The sequence below is a fragment of the Hevea brasiliensis genome, chromosome 13 (genome assembly GCF_030052815.1).
Source record: "Hevea brasiliensis isolate MT/VB/25A 57/8 chromosome 13, ASM3005281v1, whole genome shotgun sequence".
NCBI classification, from domain to species: Eukaryota; Viridiplantae; Streptophyta; class Magnoliopsida; order Malpighiales; family Euphorbiaceae; genus Hevea; species Hevea brasiliensis.
Window position 1 is genome coordinate 83,871,801 of NC_079505.1, and position 20,411 is coordinate 83,892,211.

A 20,411-nucleotide genomic window follows, 5' to 3' on the forward strand; every position below is an offset into this window, starting at 1 on the left:
CAACAATCGCATTGCAGCAAGCAAAAATTTCATGCTCCTGACAATCTTGAGCCACCCAACCAACTACTATGCCTCCCGAAGCAGAATTCAAAGAAGCATTCACTTTGCGCTTTATATATACTTTGCACTTTATATATCATTCTGCAAGCCTTTGCCAATTCACATCACCATCACCCAGGAAGACTAGAGATACAGAGGCACCTTGCATTGCCACCGGTGCAAGGAAACATCAGTTAGATTAATAACCTGGTTGGAATCCCATTGCAGCTGATTCCAAACGACATCATTATGCAAACATCAAAGAACCCACAAAATCATACAGCTCAAATTAATCTCGTCCAAAGAACAGTGCTTAAAAATATCAGACAACCAAACTAAAAAACCAACACCAACTCTCCATAATACCAAAAGCAATGCCCCATTCCAGCAGATATGTTAAAAGAGCAAAAATGGAACACATGTTCAATGTCCTCAGCCTCATGCATACACATCAGACACTCTTACTCCATCTCTACCTACCTCTAATACAAAGCTTGCCGAATTTAAGGCATAACAAGTGAACAAATTCAAATGTTTAAACATAAAATATTAATAAATAATATAACAACAAAAAAACTAATTATAACTTCCAAAATAATAAATATTTGATTTAGTAAAATAATATTTTTATGTGTTTTATTTGAGAATAATTGCTAAAATGATGAAAAAAATTAAAATAATTGACTAATATTAATAATATTGATAAATATTTGAATTATTTTTATCAATTAAATCATGTAATTAAATTAATTGCTAAAACTGAAATTAATATGAAAGTTTTGATCTAAATTGATAAAATTAAAAGGTTTTATTAAAATTTAAAAAATTATAAAATTTATATTTTTTAATCATTTAGCCTATTTTATGTAATTATTATAATTTTAAAATATAAATTATTGTTAAGATTATATTTTATATAAATTATTAATTAATTATATAAAATCAAATGAATTCAGCTATTATTTCCATAATAGTAATCACTAATAAGTTTGATATGAATTCAAGTAATTTAAAATTAATATTAATCGAATTTAAATAAAAATATTAAACAAAATTTATTTGATAGTAATTGGCAGTAATCATCTAAATTCTAATCAATATAGTGTTTTTCCGCTTTCTTTTCTTTTCAATCATTACATATGCATTTCCATTGCTCCACTAAAAACTCTTGTAGTTAGATACCCATATTTAATTCAAATTATAAATAAATCGAACAAAAATTAAAATTAAATTTTTAGATATAATTTTTTTAGATTAAAAAATAATTATATATATATATTTAAAAATCATAAAAAATAAATTTTTATATTTATATAAGTAAAAAATATTGCTGTAATATATTTAATAATTTTTTTTTGTTTACGTGGTTATGCTTGCTTAATGTGGAAATTTTTCATTGCAATATATATATATATATATATATATATATATACATATTGAAATATTTTCCAAATTAAGACAATTCTAAGATATGGGGACAAACATGGGATACATTTATATATTTAAATAGGTAGATTATATATAATTAAAAATTATAGTTAAGTTCAATATACTTACTTTTATATTATACCTTATCTTCATGTGAGAGATTATTGGGTATTTTTAATATATAAGGAAATTAATAATTCTTTTTACACACACGTGTATACATATATATATATATATATATATATATATATATATATATATATATATATTATAAATTTAATATAAAATAAATTTTATACTTACGTAAGTAAATCTTATCATTTAAATTTAAATAATTATATATTCACATATTATGTTTATCATATATATCTAGACAAATTTTATATCTACGTGATTAATGTATTTATTTGAAAGGCTCTTATTTATAAATTATAATAGGACATGGTTTACAATAGATTTCAGTTAGTTTTTTGGAAAATAGCTTTTAAAAAAATATTTCTTTTATATTTTTAGTATTTAAAATACTTAAAAAAAATAAATCAATGATTAATAAAGTTATTTTCTGAATTTTAAGGATTATATTAAAATATAATATTTATATATGTATAATATAAATACATATTATTAACTTAATATTACAATTAAATAATAAAAAATATTTTTTATTATTTAATTATAATATCAAACTATTAATAAGTATTTATATATATATATATATAAGTATTATGACATTTTAATAAAAAATTATAAAAGTATGAAAATGATATTTAAAAAAAAAATAATTTAATTTTTAATTTAAATATTAAAATATTTTTTATTAATTTATTTTTTAAATACTATATTATATTTGTGTGAATTTTATGAGTTGATATTTCAACGTCCCGTATCATTTATAGAATATATATTAAATTTATAAAAATGTAAAAAATTTATTAAATAATTTTAATAGTAATTTATTATTATTATTAAATTATATATATTTTTTCATTAGAAAAAAAAAAATGGCTAACATCCACGTTACAGTTAAAGATTAGTCGTCATTATATGCACATGGGACGTGAACTGTTACTAACCTGCGCGTGCAAGGGAAGAGACAATTTTTTGACGGCTAGCATAGCCAATCAGTGAAAGGTTGGCTTAATTTTATCTGTCATAGACAATTTTTTGTGCACCACCTTTTAAATTTTAATTTGTATTAAAAAAAATTATATAATTTTAATTTTATACCACTTTTAGATAAATTTTATTGACGGTTTCAAACCAAAAGCTAAGTTAAAAATGTCATTTTAATATTTTAAGAATAAAATAAAAAAATTTTAACACTTGATATTAATACTTTTTCTTTTTATCTTTCGTCCCTTTTCCTAGCCTGTTAATGTCACACCATTAACAGAAGAGGAAGAGAGTATGCATGTGTTAATGACAATTATAAAAAAATTTTGCATATAAATAAAAGTTCTTATTTTCAATACAGTTATTTATTTTTTTAGTTCCATCGACTACTTTTTCTCATATGCAAAGCCAAATACAAATCCGAGGGAGTCCTTCTCACTGGTTCCAACTCTTCCCTCACCCTCTTATATACATTTCCTTTCATTGATATAAATATCTGTATTTTCTTTCCTTTTTTACTCTATTTTTTAGTTTTAGTCTTTATATTTGTATTATTCCACCATTCATAGTGTGGGCTTTTCTTTAGCCTCTTTTTGGTTGCTCTATTATCCATTGAGTTTCATCAATGATTTCTATGGATCTGCAATATCATAACCTTTAATTCATCGTGGTTTTACCATATAGCCCCCCCGCCCCCCCCCCCCCCCTTCCTTTAAATGACATATTTTTTTAAAAAGTGAGTCATGAGAGATTAAGGGAAGACCCATTTTAAAATAAAATTATACCATTAATTTCAATGAAAAATTATACAGATCCTAAGAATAATTAATGATAATCAATGAGACTCAAACTTTTAATATTATAAAAAAAACTGAAACTTTTAACATAATAGAAGCATTAACCAAGTTTTATCAATTTAACCCTTCATTGGCTTTGTACTATTTATTATTTTTGAAACATTCTACTATTTATTTTATTTGAAAGAGATTTAATTAATGTTAGAAGAAGAAAAAAATTGATGTGGCGTTAAGGATAGTAACGAGTCAAATTTTTGAAGGATTCGATTAAATTTTAATAGAACCAGTTTAGATAATATACAATAAAATTTGAAATGAGTTCGAATTTTAAAAAATAATAACTGTATTTGATTCAGATTTTATATATTAAGTATCAATCACTTGAATTAATTTATATAAATATTTAATAAAAATAATTTAAAATTTTAAAATATAAATTATCAATAAAAATAAAATTTTATATAAATTAATAATTAAAATATATAAAATTAAATAAATTTATATATTTTTAAATAATAATAATAGAGTTTAGAAGTATTTAAATAGTTAAAATAAATTTTAATTAAATTTAAAATAATTTTAGACAATAATATTAATGAATTTGGATTCGAGCAGCATAATTCTATCTGCCATTAGTTCTAGGTTAAAAATAATTCTTAAAAAAAGTTAAAAAATAATTAAAAATGGGACGGTAAAATCACCGCTTCTAAAAGAAAACAATTATTGAATTACAGCCCCGTTAGTCCGCGATACAACCAGGGGATGAATTCAACATCTATAAATTCATGCTCCTCGGGTTATTTAGAAACCCTAGACTTCACTGGGGCTGTTACTTCCTGCGAGTGTCTGCGCATTTTTATCGCTGGTAAGTGCACAGATCTACTGATTATCTTATCTATATGCTATTGAATTCATGTGCCTATCTCTATATATCGTGATTCGTGGCTAATGCTATCGGCTTTGCAGTTGGAAGTACTGGCTTAGACCCGTTATCTGATTTGCTACTGTTTTGATGTCTATTTTTGGGAACTTGAATTGTTTTTGGAGTTTTGAGTATTTCAGATTTTATATTGTTTGTGAGTAAAGTTGTTTGTTATCCTACTCGGTGAAATGATTTGTTAATGGTAGCGATCAAATTGATGCTATCCAAATCATAAATTCAACTAGCTGGTGCTATTTATTCACATTTTTAGCTTGTTCAGTGATTAAGTTTGATTGCATCTTCTTTATTTCTTCGTTGTTATTGTTTTTAGTAATTTGTTGATGAATTAGCTGAACTGAGCATAAATAATTTTGACAATGAAATTGCATGTGAATTTCTGGCTTTACTGGAAAGTCTAGGTTTTATAAGTTTTTGTTCCATAATTTGTTTTTATTCATGCTTTTAGAAACAAGCCACACGAGTAGCTAGCAATGGCTGTCACATTCTATGATCTTGGATCACCGGCTGGCCTCAAGAAGCTTGATGACTACCTTCTTACTCACAGTTACATCACAGGGTATTCGCATTGTTATTTTCTCGTCTTCACTTGGCTGTGTGCTTGTTACCCACTTAATTGGTTTTGGAAGGTATATTCTTTAAAAAAAAAATTTATGCCTTTTCTTCTCAGGTACCAAGCTTCAAAAGATGATGTTACAGTATATGCAGCTCTGCCAAAGGCTCCATCATCTGAATATGTGAATGTGTCCCGTTGGTACTACCACATTGATGCACTCCTAAGGATTTCGTAAGTTCTCATGCTTGTTACCATAAGGACATCTGGTTTCTTACCTATGGCCGTTGTTGAATGTGATTTGGCCTCTGTTTCAGTGGTGTAACTGAAGAAGGGTCAGGAGTCACTGTTGAGGGATCTGCTCCCATCACAGAGGAGGTAATTGCAACTCCTTCAGCTAATGATTCAAAGGCAAGTATTTCTCTTCCCCATCCCTTATATTGTTTATGATTTCTCATGTTTGCCTGTCAACCTGTACTCTTTTAAGTTTTTTGGTAATTAATTGGATCAGAATAATTGTTGGTGGAGAATGCTATTTCTTCTTGTAAAGTTGTGATCTTATTTTTATATTTAGCAAATTAGGATTTTCTGTAAATTGTAATCATGCTTCAGTAATTACTTTTGCTTTCTCTGACTATGAACTTTTTCATTGGTTCCTAATGATAAAAATTTAACTTGATTTTTAGGCTGCTGCAGCTGAGGATGATGATGATGATGTGGATCTGTTTGGCGAAGAGACTGAAGAGGAAAAGAAGGCTGCAGAAGAGCGTGCAGCTGCTGTCAAGGCATCTGCAAAAAAGAAAGAGTGTAAGTGTTTCCTATTCTACTGATTATGTAGTAGAATAAGTTTTCATTTCATTTTGTGAGGCTTCAATAAGTTTTTTTTTTTTTTTTTTACTTCTATGAATATAATTCTTTTTGTATCAAAATGGAGTCAATATTTTCCTTTGCGTTGCGTTTGGACCCTTTAATATATTCTAGTGGTTTGGTAATAATAGTCTGCTAATGCCTTCTCTGATTTCCTTCTCAGCGGGAAAATCATCTGTTCTAATGGATATCAAACCCTGGGATGATGAAACTGACATGAAAAAGCTTGAGGAAGCAGTTAGAAGTGTACAGATGGAAGGATTGCTTTGGGGGGCATGTAAGTTCTTTAGTTACCCTAATGGCAGTCTTAATGACGGTTGTTAATGATGATGGAATTCTTTTCAAAGGTTTGTTTTCTTGAGCTAGTATCCGTCTTTCCAGAAATTTAGCTTTCTTCTCAATTGGAAGAAAGGAAGAGGATGATTAATTGATATTATGGTTAGTTTATGGTATGTTATTGTGCTATTTTCAGCTTTTACCTTCATAAGCAGGTTCCTCTCAAACACCACTCCCAATATATATATATATATATATATATATATATACACACACACACACCCTGTAATGCATTTTTCCAACAAGCTACTTTGCATGATGAATAATATTTCCTGTAACTGCAAGAAAATGGATAATTTGGGCATTGTAGTTCTAGTCCTAATATACAAATTTGTTTTGCAGCCAAGCTTGTACCTGTTGGATATGGCATAAAGAAATTGCAGATTATGCTAACCATTGTGGATGACTTGGTGTCTGTTGACAATCTCATTGAGGAACATCTGACAGTTGAACCAGTGAATGAGCATGTCCAGAGCTGTGATATTGTGGCTTTCAACAAGATATGTAAGCAAAGCTAAGCTTTTCTTTGGTATTCACCATCTATTATATGCATCTACCAGTGTAGAGCTGTGATATTGTGGCTTTCAACAAGATATGTAAGCAAAGCTAAGCTTTTCTTTGGTATTCACCATCTATTATATGCATCTACCAGTGTAGATTGTGTGGCAGTTGGAATGTTAAATGCATAAGAACTATTTTTTCTTGAAATTACAGTTCATCTTTATTTTGTAATATTTTCTGATTTATGTTTTCATGATTCTTATTGCAGAATTTGAGGATCCATTTCACTGGGACAAGGATGCAGGAGAGGTTTCTACCAGTGAAAGATCATGTATTTGGAAGACATTATATATTATTTTTGACCTTCCCTTACATTGTTGCTGAAGAACCTATTTAAGTGTTGTTTCTTCGTTGTGAATTCTTGACCCTGTTAAATGGTTGTTTATTGTTAGTATCTTTGGGTTGGTGACAATTTTTTCGATACATGTTTGGAATTTAGCCTCTCAGTTATGGTTTTGAAAATCTTTTTGGATTTTAGGCTTGGGTTCTATAGAAGAAGCCAAGATATTTAACATCCATTTGAAACAGAAACACCAATTCTAAAGAGACTTTCTTGGATATTCTAGAGTTTTCAATCTGTTTTGGATTTTAAATGTTGATCAGCTGAATATCCAGTTGATCCATATACATGTATTAAAATTCGTACTGTAAAACTTTCAAGTCACTGGCTACCTCTGCCTATTAGTGCAGCTTGTTTGTTGGCTGCCATTGACATCTCTCTTTTCCCGATGATTATCAACCTTGCCTACAATTTAAGATATTTTTTTCTCTCTCTTTAAAATGTTAAAATTTCAGTACTACCTTTAGTGTGGGATGGATGCGTTTCAATTGCTTCGTTTGTTGTTTTGATTATTGACTCTGCCATTGCCAATCTCTGGTGGAAAACTCAATTTGCCTGATAAGCTGAATGGAGGACAAAGCTAAACAAAATTATTATAAAGCATCCTCGTGTGCAATATTATGCTAAGTTGCAGGTTAAAAGACAAATTTGGGGCCAGAAAATCGCTTAGCAACTCAAAATATTAATTGGGAAACTGGCCAAAAATCAACATGTTTAAACGAACGTGATATTATTATGTTGGCCTTAACTAAAAAGCACGTTGATCAAATAAAAATGTATTATATGGTTAATTTTATTGTAAAGTGTATTAAATTACTTTGTAATAAAATATAGAATGATTTAATAAAATTTTATCATTCAATTTTTGTAAATTGTTATTTGTTTCGTAATAAAAATTGACGGTGTATTTACGATTCAGTGAAAAAAATTAAGTTTTTTTATATAAAAAATATATAGTAGTTTTTAAGAAAAATCCAACTGATAAATGGTGTGACAAATTTTAGTGAAAGAAGTATAAGAAATTTATCCATTCATTACAGAAAATTGTGTTAAATTAAAACAATTAATTTTAGTTTTCATAATAATTATTTTTTCTGCTAAGTTAGTAAATTTTTTTTGGTTAATGATTATAGTTGACTAACGCTTTATTCTTGTATCAGGGGGAGGAGTTGTCTGCTAGAGAGGTGTACGAGAAACTTTTGGAAGCTGTACAGCCGTGAAGCTGTCGTCTGGATTGATCAGGGCCTGCATCAATGTTTCAGATTTGATAAAATGAGCTGCAAGTTATTACACAATAAAATATTGATTAAAATGGAAATATGAAGTTTGAACTTGATTCAAGTGGATAACTGCTCAGCAAAGTGTAATTGCATGGCCTGATACGTCAGGCTAGAATTTTGTTAAATTGATCCTGTAACTGTAACTGCACAAGTGACAATAGTAACATGTATATGAAATTTTCTTTGGAAGGTCAACCTTTTCATATGGTACTACAGAACCAGAAACTGCATGAGTGACAATAATAACACGTACATGAAATTTTCTTTACAGGATTGAAATTTAAGAAGATAGGTATTTTTTGGGAGGAAAAAGCTTGATTATTATTATTCCCTCAAATTTGATTGGGAATTTATACTATTGTCAGAATAAAAAAAAAAAGAAGAAAGATTTACAAACTCTAGCTTAACTTTCATTAGTATATGATCATAACAAAATTTACTATATAATTACAAAAACTAAAATATAGGAATATCTCAACATTCCTCCTCAAGTTGGAGCTTATATGTCATATGCTCCAAACTTATTATAAATATATTCAACTCATGAACTTTTGAGGGATTTAGTAAAGACTGATTTTTAGTTGATAAAACTGATAACAATAAATGCTGAATCAATCTTCTGTCTGATGAAATGACAATCCACCTCTTTATATTTTGTTTTTTCATGAAAAACTAGATTTGAAGCGATATGAAGTGCGGCTTGCTTATCACACGTTAGTTTCATTTGTTTAACTTCTCTACACTTCAACTCTTGAAGAAATTATTTCAACCAAATAAGTTTACAAGTTGCTAAAGCCATGGCTCAATATTCTAGGGGTGGCCATGGTTCGATTTCGAACCAAAACTGAACTGAAATCGATTTGGTCAAAGCCGGTTAAAACCAGAACTAGCTTCGAACTAGACTGAGACCGCCCTTCTGTGGTTTGATTCAAGTTTATATTTTTCAAGAACCGCGAATCAGTATTTTCAAACCAAATTGAACTGACGATTTTGAACCGGACTAAACTGAAAATTTAAATACAAAAGAATTCAATAAATACCTCACTCCACTCCTAATTCATTTATATATATCATTATTTCTCTACACAATTATTCTCTACACTCTCTTTAATTTTTAATACTCTCTCAATTTCTCTCAGATTCTTTAAACAATTATTTTTTATACTTCTTTTAATTCCTAATACTCTTTCAATTTCCCTACTTTATTATTTTATATGTCCACTTAAATTTTTAATACTATCTTAATTACTCTATTATTATTTTATATCCTCAATAAAATTTTTAACATGCTCTATTTTATTTTTTTTTTCTCTTTTATACTTTTTTAATGATCAATTATCATATAATTTTTTAAAAAATGGCAAACAATAGAACTGAAAATTTTAATTCCTCTAAATTCTAAAGAGATACATAAGCAAAATTAAGTTCATGCACCATTTTCTACTTTCTTTAAAAAAAATAATTTCATCTCTAGTTTTTTTTTAATCAAGTTCAAGTCTTTGCTTATTAATTTTTTTTTAAAGATAAATTATTTTCATTCTTTTTTTCTTATTTTGTTTTGATTGAAATATTTCTAAGAAAAATTAAATTATTTTTACAAATATAACTTAAATTTTAAATCAATAAAATTTTCTCTAATTTTTTTGTATAAGTCGCCTTTAAACCGCCCCTAAACCACTCCAAAATCATCCTCCAAACTATTTTGAACCATCATTTTTCGAACCGCCTTCCAAACTGTTTTAAATCGGGTTTCGAACTGGAACCAGCGGTTCAGGAACCATCTTCCAAAACTGTCCCATGACGGTTTGGTTTAGGTTCATAATTTTATTGAACCTGAACTGGCAAGAACCGTAATCAGCGGTTCCTGAATCGTAGCCACCCCTATTATATTCTACTTCTGCACTAGATCTAGCAACTACATCTTGTTTCTCTTCCAAGATATTAAATTCCCTCCAATCATAACACAGTATCCTAAAGGAGATCGCCTATCTGAAGAAGAGCCAGCCCAATCCGCATCAATTACCCAATAATTTCGGAATGACCTTTGTCTCCATATAATAGACCTTGTCCTAGAGATCTTTTAACATACTTGAGAATGCGAATTACTACATCCCAATGATCATTATATGGAGCCTGAAGAAATTGACTAACCACACTTAGAGCAAATGAAATATCTAGTAGTGTGATTGTGAGGTAATTTAACTTTCCAACTAGTCTTTGGTATCTACAAGGGTCTTCCAATAGCTCCCCCTGTCCAGGAACAAGTTTCACAGTTGGATCCATGAGAGTGTCCATAGGTTTATAATCTAACATACATGTTTCCTCAAGTATATCCAAAGCATACTTTCTTTATGAGATAGTAATGCCTTCTTTAGATTGTGCTACCTCAATCCCTAGAAAGTATTTTAATTTTCCTGAATCTTTGGTTTGAAAGTGGCTGCACAAATGCTGTTTTAGCTAAGAAATTTCGTCAAGGTCATTGCCTATTATGACAATGTCATCAACATAAACCATCAGATAAATAAATTTACCATGACCATCATGATGGAAGAACACTAAATGATCTACCTCACTTTGAGACATTTCAAATTGTTGGACTATAGCACTGAACCATCCAAACTATACTCTTAGAGACTGTTTTAAACCATATAGTGACCATCGTAAACGGCATACCAAACTAGACTCTCCCTAAGCAATAAACCCTGGTAGTTGCTCCATATACACATCTTCAGTGAGCTCCCCATGTAAAAAGACATTTTTAATATCCAACTAATGAAGCATCCAGTGGTGCATTGCAGCCGAACAGATAAGAAGATGAACAGATGCTATTGGCTACTGGAGAGAATGTATCATTATAATCAAGCCCGTAAATCTGTGTGTATCATTTGGCAACAAAATGAGCTTTGAGCCGATCAACTTCGCGATCTGGGCTTACTTTTACAATGTAAACCCAACGACGGCCAACAACAGATTTTTCTTGTGGTAATGGAACCAATTCCCAATCGCCATTAGTAAGGAGAGCAGTTATCTCCTCAATCATAGTATCATGCCACCATGGATGAGACAATGCTTCACAAACAGGCTTTGGTATAGGAATATTTGATGTAGAGACAAAATAATAATATGAAGGAGATGAGCGATGATAACTTAAGAAATTGTAAATGGGATGAGGATTTTAAAAGGAATGAATACCCTTTCGAATTGTAATAGGCGAAGTAGCTACTTCTGCAGGAAGCGTGACCGGTGTATCACAAACAGGCTTTCATATAGGAATATTTGATGTAGAGACAAAAGAATAATATGAAGGAGATAAGCGATGATAACTTAAGAAATTGTAAATGGGATGAGGATTTTAAAAGGAATGAATACCCTCTCGAATTATAATAGGCGAAGTAGCTACTTCTGCAGGAAGCGTTACCAATGTAGGAGACGGTGGTGATGCAGGAGAAGAGTCACCTAGAAGTATACCTATATCATCAGAAGAAACATTATTTGGGTGGGTTAATAGAATATTGAGGATGATGTGAATAGACTTGAAGAGGTGGTGAGGTGGTTTGTGGAGTTGGAAGAATTGGAATTGGAAGGGCCTTGGAAACACGATTTTGGTCTGTTGTATTTGGTGAGAAAAATAGAGATGCTTCAAAAAAGTTACATCTTCAAAGATGTAATGTTTATTTGTGATTGGATCATAACATTTGTAACCTTTTGAAATCAAGAGTAACCTAAAAAGACACACTTAATTGACTTAGGTTGAAGTTTCTCTTTTCTAGGTGAAAGATCATGGATGAAGCATGTACAACAAAACACACGAAGTGAAAGATGATAGGGATTTTGGTTTGGATACAAAAGAGAATGAGGACTTCGATTAATTAAATAACAAGCAATAAGAACAGCAACCCCAAAAAACGAAGAGGAACATTATAATGGATGAGTAAGGTGTAAACTATTTCAATGAGGTGTCGATTTTTTCGTTCGACAACTCCATTTTGTTGAGGAGTATGTGCATAAGAAAATTGATGAGTAATTTCATGAGAAGACATAAATTAGTTAAAAGAGAGAAATATTCTCGTGCATTGTCACTATGCAAAATTTTAATTGAAACACTAAATTGATTACGAATTTTAACGCAAAAATTTTGAAAGATAAAGAATAATTCAAAATAATTTTTCATTTGAAAAAACTAAGTGTATCGAGAATAATCATCAATAAAAGTTACAAAGTAATGACAGCCTAAGGTGAAACTGACACGACTCGGGCTTCAAATGTCTGAATGAATAATTTCAAAGGCAGATGTTGCTCTATTCTTTTAGGAAATGAAGTACGAGTGTGATTACCAAGATGGTCATAATCTAAGGAAGACAAAGTAGAGAGAGACTAGACTATTTTCTGAAGTTTGATGAGACTTGGATGATCGAGACAACTATGAAGGTCGGTAGAATCAATAGAAGTGAAAGCAATTGGAGAACTTGGATCAGAGAGATGATATAGTTCTTGTGACTCGCGTCCTGTGTCAATCACCTTCCTTGTACCCCAGTCCTGCATAATAATAGAATTAGCACCAAAAGTGACGGAACAATTTATTTGTTTGGTCAATTTGCTAATAAAAATCAAATTGTATAGACATTAAGAGCAAACAAGACTGAGATTAAAGGTATAGAAGGAAGAGGATGCGCCTTCCCTATTCTATTAATCACGGTTTTTGATCAATTGGCTAAAGTTACCGTAGAGATGGTGGAAGAAGGAATAATAGTAAAGAGTATTTTTAATAGCAGAGATGTGATCAGAGGCACCTGAATCAAGGATCCGAGAAGATTGAGAAAGGTAAGGAAAAAGATTACCAGATTGGACAGCAGAGACAATAGATAAGGATGGCCATTGTTTCGTAGCCTTCTACTATAAGAATCGATCATATTGGGCTCGACCTAGAGTAACAGTTTTATCACCCATTGTGTAGAACCAATAATGTGAAGCAAGAGCTCCCAAAAGAAATAAGTCCAGAGTCTGGAGAGAATCAGAAGGCTACTATTTTATTTTTAATGGAAGAGTCCTGGACACCAAAGGGAGAAGAGGTAAAGTAGACCAAGATTTCAACAGTTTCAGTGGCTGTGTGGGACCCCACTGAATTCGCACAAGGATGGCGAGGTGACCGGCAGCGATGAGAGCTGAAATAGGTGGCCGGAATCTTCTTCAAGTGCCGACGCATGTATCGGCATCAGAATGGTTGTTTCGGCACATGGGGGTTATTGGGACAGAATCTGATGTCGGTCTTCGAAGGGGTGACTCGCCGGCGGCTATTGATTCTCCCTATATCGGTGGTGTAGTCCAACTCCCTCAGGAAATTGACCAGCTAAAGAGGGTAGCAGCGTTTTCTTTTAGGGACTGAAGAACCATCAAGCCACTTTTGGCTTTGATACCATGAAATTTAAGAAGAAAGAGAGGTATTTTCGTGAGGAAAAAGTTGATTATTCCCTCAAGCTTGATTGAGAATTTATAATACAAAATTTAGAAAGATTTACGGATTCTAGCTTAACTTTCATTAATAGATGATCATAACAAAATCTACTAAATAATTACAGAAACTAAAATATAGTAATATCTCAACAAAGATCAACCTTTCATATGGTAGTACAAAAGCGGAAAGTTGAGCTGGATGTTGACAGGAATCAGTCGCATCTGCAAAGGCAGGTGCTTGTGGAGCTGCTTCGCCATGCTCTGTTGGGGACACTCCCATTCTATGCCCCTTAAAGATTTTAGACTCGTACACCCTACAAATATTCTGTTCTTGGCAACTTGATAGAAGCTGGTTGTGTGCCTTAAACTACAATGAGAAAAGCTTCATTTAGATGCTATGAGATCAAATAAAAACACTTGTTATTATAAAGTGCATTCTTGGGACATGCGAATTTTAATATGAAACAACTTTAGTTAATTTTTTCAAAACATTCCAAGTCTTTTCTTCTTAGCAGTTAAAATTACTGGTACAATTTTATAATTACAGTCATCGTCTCAAGCTTTGCATCATCGCATCAGTTTTCCACCCAAATCCAAATGATGAACACAACCTCATTTATGATGATCGTTCCATTTTTTTCTTCCCAGCTGAATCAGGAACAGCACTTTTGAAGATTCACAAGAAGCCAACTGAAATTGTGCACAGAGCGAATAAAAACGGTTATTGATAGTAAAGCGGTTTATCATATGAAAGGGAAATCAATTACAAATTGGCATATCAACCAATTATAGTTATCGAATGACGGTCCTAAGATATAATCCTATGCCTCGGGTTTATTCTTATTATGGGCTTTTGGGCCCACTAGTGATCTTGGTGCCTTTTGGGCTTTTCCATTACAATCAAGGCCCATAACGATACAATGACACGTTGGAGAATTCTTTCGAAAATTGTCCTTTAAACAAGGGTGTTTACGTCATTTCACTTCCAGGGAATATATAACCAGGGCTACGGCTTGGACAGAAAACCCGATTCGAAAACCAGAGTTGGCTCCATGAACAGCTGATCTGCGAAGCAGAGGCAATTTCGAATTGATACAGAGACAAATTCAGAAAGCGTAGTATTTCACATGCGAGGCTCCACTGTCTTCTTGTAAGAATTCTTGTTTTGAATCCCTCCTTACATTATGTATATTTATGTGGAGATTTATTATTCCCTTTTGGTCGGATAAGTGATATAACCAGCTACTTCTGAAAAATCACAAGAAAAAGCAAGCTTTGGGCACCCTTTCTACGTAATTATGTTCACTATATGTTTGTTGTATTATTTACTATGTACCATGCATGCGAGTCAGAATCGAGGTTTCATTCTGACGCTAGGGTTTCGGAGCTCTGTTTCAAATTGGGCTGATTTTGTTGTTTAGTATGGCTGAAAACGCTTGAAAGGTGTGAATGTTAAATTAAAAAAAATCTTTTTTGTAGGTACCCAAGAACTGGTTTTGGTCTTATTGGTGGTTTTATGAAGCATTATTCGAAGTTTTGTGTTTAATATGGAAAGCATCTTTTAGTTTTTGAAAGGTATTGTGGTTGTTAGATAGGGACATCATGAATAACATTAATCCAGTGAAAAGCTTAGCAGCACCATCTGCATTTTCCAATTCTGGTGCATTAACACAGTCTATGCCCATGAACAACCAATCAACCCACCTTCATTCACAGACACAACCTCAAAAACAAGTTGCGTCCACCTTTCCTGGCCACTTTCAGCTGTCCGAACCGCAAGCTCAAGTGTTAGGTCATTCACAATATGCACAGGCGTCTCATTCTCATTTCCAAGCTCAGATACAATCAACCAACCAATCCATTGCCAAGCTGCAAAACCCTAATCCTAGTAGTGCTGGTGTATCATCACCCTCTGTATCCACACCTGGCAGTGCAAATGCCAAAAGGGCTAACCAGAAACCACCTTCTAGGCCTCCTGGTGGCTCATCAACTAGTATTACAGCTTCTCCATTTAAAACCATGGAGTTGACCCCAGCTGCACGCAGGAAGAAGCAGAAGCTTCCTGAGAAGCAGATGCCTGATAAAGTGGCTGCAATTTTACCCGAATCTGCACTCTATACTCAGTTGCTTGAATTTGAGGCCAGGGTAGATGCTGCTATGACAAGAAAGAAGATGGATATCCAAGAATCACTTAAAAATCCTCCCCGTATTCGTAAAACTCTTCGATTATATATTTTTAACACTTTTGAAAACCAAGTGCAAGGAGAGAACAATAATGCAGAGCCTGCCTCTTGGTCTCTGAAGATTGTTGGGAGGATATTGGAAGATGGGAAGGATCCAGTACTGGCTGGAATGCTGCAGAAACCATATCCGAAATTCTCTTCTTACTTCAAAAAAATTACAATATACTTGGACCAGAGCCTTTATCCAGATAACCATGTAATTCTTTGGGAAAGTGCTCGATCACCTGTACTTAATGAGGGCTTTGAAGTGAAGAGAAAAGGAAACAAGGAATTCACTGCAATGATTAGACTAGAAATGAACAATGTGCCAGATAAATTCAAGCTTTCACCTGCTTTATCAGAAGTTCTTGGCATTGAAGTAGAAACCCGTTCAAGAGTTTTGGTGGCAATTTGGCATTATGTGAAGACTAGGAAGTTGCAGGTGCCAAATGATCCATCCTTCTTCATGTGTGATCCCCCCCTTAAGAAATTATTTGGGGAAGAGAAGATGAAATTTGCAGTGGTTTCTCAGAAGATAAGTCAGCATTTAACTCCTCCACAACCTATTCATTTGGAACATAGGGTCAAACTATCTGGGAATTGCCCAGCTGGAACTACTTGTTATGATATTGTAGTTGATGTTCCTTTTCCATTACAAAAGGACCTTGCTGCATTTTTGGCAAGCACTGAGAAGCACAAAGAAATTGATGCTTGTGACCAATTAATATGTGATTCTATAAAGAAGATACATGAGCATCGGAGGAGGCGGGCGTTCTTTCTTGGCTTCAGTCAGTCTCCAGCAGAATTTATTAATTCTTTAATTGCTTCACAGAGCAATGATCTAAAGCTTGTTGCTGGAGATGCTAGCCGTACTGCAGAAAAGGAGCACCAGTCTTATTTTTATAATCAGCCATGGTAAGTGTTTTTATCCAACTTGTCTACATTTTAGTTTAATCTTCTTTTTCTGCCTTTTTCTAATGTAAACATATTCTAGAAGATAACATTCACTTTAAAGGAGCTTGCCAATGGAGACTGGTATGGTTTGGCTCAAGTGAAAATGAAAGAAGACAAGATTAAATAGGCAACTATTGACAGTATTTGTTTAATTTTTGATTTGGAATCTTTAGGGTTGAAGATGCTGTTATTCGTTACCTGAATCGCAAGTCTGCTGGAAGTGATGCTCCTGGAAGCAATTGAATGAGGATTTCGTCAAATTGTCAACAGATGGCATGGATTTCAATCCTTATAATGCCATTCTAGTCTTGTGTCCTTGTGTTGATTTTTTTTGACCTGTGTAGTTAAGCAAAGGAGTTTTAGATCCTTCTTCTCTGTGTAGGTGGGGCAACAACGTTTCATGAGAAAAAGGCGAGCATGAGTTATTGTTCGGTGTTTATAGATGCTGAAATCTTGTAATGGTAGACTTGTTATTTAGGATTCATCTGTAGCATCTTGATTGGATTGAATAGATATGGAGATCCGGTTGCCAATTCATTTTCTGTTTATCATTGAACATTCAGTTGTTCAATTTTAGAGGATTAATAATTTAGTACTTAATTAATTAGGATTGTTGGAGTTGCATGGAAAGATGATTTAATTTGTTTTGGTATATCATATTATCCAATTTCCACTTTTCATTGCTCCATTTTTTATTACATTCTACTAAATATATATTTTAAAAGCCATTGCTTTCACCAACTCTTTCAGATTTCTCTAAAGCAAGAACTTTATTTGGTCTTCATAGATATCATCTCTGATATCATAGTTTTAATTCTGTTCTGCGGAAGAGTCCCAACCATTCCTTGGCTGCATCTAACAAATACTCAACAAAACGAAACCGTCCAAAAGAGCTTTATTTCATTGCTTCTAAAGAAAGCTGCCGTTTGCTATCTCAATATTTATACATGGTTGAGAGTTGAGATCCCATAATGCCAAATTCAGTACTACTGTCCATTTTATTCAGTCACTGACAATCAACTTTCAGTTTGTTTTTATGCTTTCCACTACTGATTTAGATTGTTAATAAATATAATTTTTATCAAAAAATTATATTTATCAAAAAATTATATTTATTAACAATCTAAATCAGTAGTGGAAAGCATAAAAACAAACTGAAAGTTGATTGTCAGTGACTGAATAAAATGGACAGTAGTACTGAATTTGGCATTATGGGATCTCAACTCTCAACCATGTATAAATATTGAGATAGCAAATGGCAGCTTTCTTCAGAAGCAATGAAATAAAGCTCTTTTGGACGGTTTCGTTTTGTTGAGTACTTGTTAGATGCAGCCAAGGAATGGTTGGGACTCTTCCAGCAGGGATCTGATTCCCCTTTTGGATACATTATTGGTCCTTATTCTCCCATTTTGGGTTAATCTATTTCTACTGAGAGTCTCTACTGAGGGAATAGGGCAGATTGTAGCCGGAAGAACTGCCAAATGGGTCATGGTGATAAATCCAGCTTTGTACTTATGGTTCACATCACATGGTTGTTTTTTTTTTTTTTTTTTTAATCCAAAGGTATACACACGCACACAAACAGTTTAGGGACAGGACATATCCCTTAATAAAATCATGACAATTTTATCAAGACATGCTAACCAAATAAATTGCATACGCACGCTATTCACATTCGATGTGAGATCCCGTAGGGCTAGCTCTCCATGCAATGGACTATGTGTACACAACTCACATGTGAGGGTTGTCCATACACACAGAGGCTCACCCTTTGGAACACTTTGATTTTTTTTTTTATCCAAAGGTATATACACATAGACAGTTCACATCATATGTTGCTCAAGCACATTCCTATCACTCGTATGCATATTCAGCAATATCTAGCAATAAAATTTAAGTTGCAACACTTTTTTTTTTTTTTTGTTATTAGGAGGCATATCCCAGCTGTTAACTAATTAGATTAATCATCTCCTAGGCTTCCACAATAGTCTGGAAACCACGGGAGCCAGACAGTGAGCTGTAAAACTCTAGGTCAAATGGTACACTTATAGCTTTCAGACTCAAACCTGGGATCTTTTGTAAATCCACTTCATCATTAACCACTAAACCACTAAACTAGTGAATCATTGATAAGTTGCAACACCTTGAATCCTCTAGAGATTAGATCCCACATGGGCATGGTAGGCTATATCCAACCAGTTGCTATGGTTTTGGAGTTGATAAACTCTCTCTTAATTATTGGCCTGCTCATGTCCCCCTTGTTTTTATGCAATCCGGAGGGGATTTCTTTCTTTGTCTTTATTTGTTACCAACTTATTAATTGCGGCATCACAGCAATAGATGTAGCTCGTCATTTTCTCTATGTTTTTTTTTTTAAATTAATTTCAAGAAATGGACACACAAAGTACAAGAAAGACGGGCAATTGACAAAAAAAGTGTAATAAAAAATGTAAAATACTAAAAAAGGGTGAGTTTGAGACTAATTACCAAAAAGGGGTAAATTTTGCTGAGGTGGAGAAGGTAAGTGCGGGACGCTAATTATAATAGCGTTTTTAAGGTCCGGACGCTATTCAAAATAGCGTCCGGAGGAAAAAAATTGAAAAAAGAGCTGGACGCTATTCAAAATAGCGTCCAGCTCCAATTTAAAGGTTGGACGCTACTTATAGTAGTGTCCAACCTTTTTTTCAATTTTTAATAATTTTATTTTATATTTTAAATAAAATATAAATATTATTTTAATAAATAAAATTATAATATGTAATATTATATATTATAATATTTTTATTATGAATATTATTTTTTAATTTAAAATTAAATTAAAATTTAAATAAATAAAAAATTAAAATTAAAAAATAAATAATTAAAAAATTTTAAGAAAAGTTGGACGCTACTATAAGTAAGTAGCGTCCAACTTTTCTTTAAATTTTTAATTATTTTATTTTATATTTTAAATAAATTAAAAATATTCTTTTAATAAATAAAATTATAATAATTAATATTATATATTCTATAATATTTTTAATTATTTTATTTTATATTTTAAATAAATTAAAAAAATATAAAATTATAATAAAAATATAAAATAAAATAATTAAAAAAAATTAAACTATAAGTTGCGGCTAATTTTTTTTAAGCCTTTTTAATTATTTATTTTTTTAATTTTAATTTTATATTTTATTAAATTATAAAATAATTAAAAAAAAATTAAACTATAAGTTGCGTCTAATTTTTTTTAAGCCTTTTTAATTATTTATTTTTTTAATTTTAATTTTATATTTTATTAAATTTTAATTTAAATTTAAATTAAAAAAATAATATTGATAATAAAAATATTATAATATATAATATTATAATTTTATTTATTAAAATAATATTTATATTTTATTTAAAATATAAAATAAAATTATTAAAAATTTAAAAAAAAGTTGGACGCTAGTAGCGTTCAACTTTTCTTAAATTTTTTTAATTATTTAAATTTTAATTTAATTTTAAATTAAAAAAATAATATTGATAATAAAAATATTATAATA

At 31.5% G+C, this 20,411-nt stretch overlaps 2 protein-coding genes across 2 annotated transcripts; both read left to right on the plus strand.

Moving 5' to 3' along the window:
• The first annotated feature begins 4,090 nt into the window (after positions 1 to 4,090).
• LOC110671913 (elongation factor 1-delta 1) lies at positions 4,091 to 7,028 on the plus strand. The gene is made up of 8 exons (XM_058132595.1): positions 4,091 to 4,242; positions 4,766 to 4,876; positions 4,988 to 5,104; positions 5,188 to 5,281; positions 5,557 to 5,677; positions 5,901 to 6,014; positions 6,416 to 6,577; positions 6,843 to 7,028. Coding segments are annotated over exons 2-8 (696 nt in total). The 5' UTR covers positions 4,091 to 4,242; positions 4,766 to 4,790; the 3' UTR covers positions 6,845 to 7,028.
• A 7,670-nt stretch (positions 7,029 to 14,698) lies between these two features.
• LOC110671895 (SWI/SNF complex component SNF12 homolog) lies at positions 14,699 to 17,418 on the plus strand. Its single transcript, XM_058132596.1, has 3 exons — positions 14,699 to 14,855; positions 15,185 to 16,842; positions 17,055 to 17,418. Exons 2-3 carry the CDS (start codon positions 15,308 to 15,310, stop codon positions 17,122 to 17,124), a joined length of 1,605 nt encoding a protein of 534 aa, XP_057988579.1. The 5' UTR covers positions 14,699 to 14,855; positions 15,185 to 15,307; the 3' UTR covers positions 17,125 to 17,418.
• Positions 17,419 to 20,411: the final 2,993 nt, after the last annotated feature.

Excerpts from the sequence above, each read along its gene's own strand:
- LOC110671913 (XM_058132595.1), top strand. The coding sequence starts at position 4,791 with ATGGCTGTCACATTCTATGATCTTGGATCACCGGCTGGCCTCAAGAAG. Across the intron at positions 5,282-5,556 it reads CTTCAGCTAATGATTCAAAG|GCTGCTGCAGCTGAGGATGA; the intron begins GCAAGTATTTCT and ends CTTGATTTTTAG. Across the intron at positions 5,678-5,900 it reads ATCTGCAAAAAAGAAAGAGT|CGGGAAAATCATCTGTTCTA; the intron begins GTAAGTGTTTCC and ends TTTCCTTCTCAG.
- LOC110671895 (XM_058132596.1), top strand. The coding sequence starts at position 15,308 with ATGAATAACATTAATCCAGTGAAAAGCTTAGCAGCACCATCTGCATTT. Across the intron at positions 16,843-17,054 it reads TATTTTTATAATCAGCCATG|GGTTGAAGATGCTGTTATTC; the intron begins GTAAGTGTTTTT and ends TGGAATCTTTAG.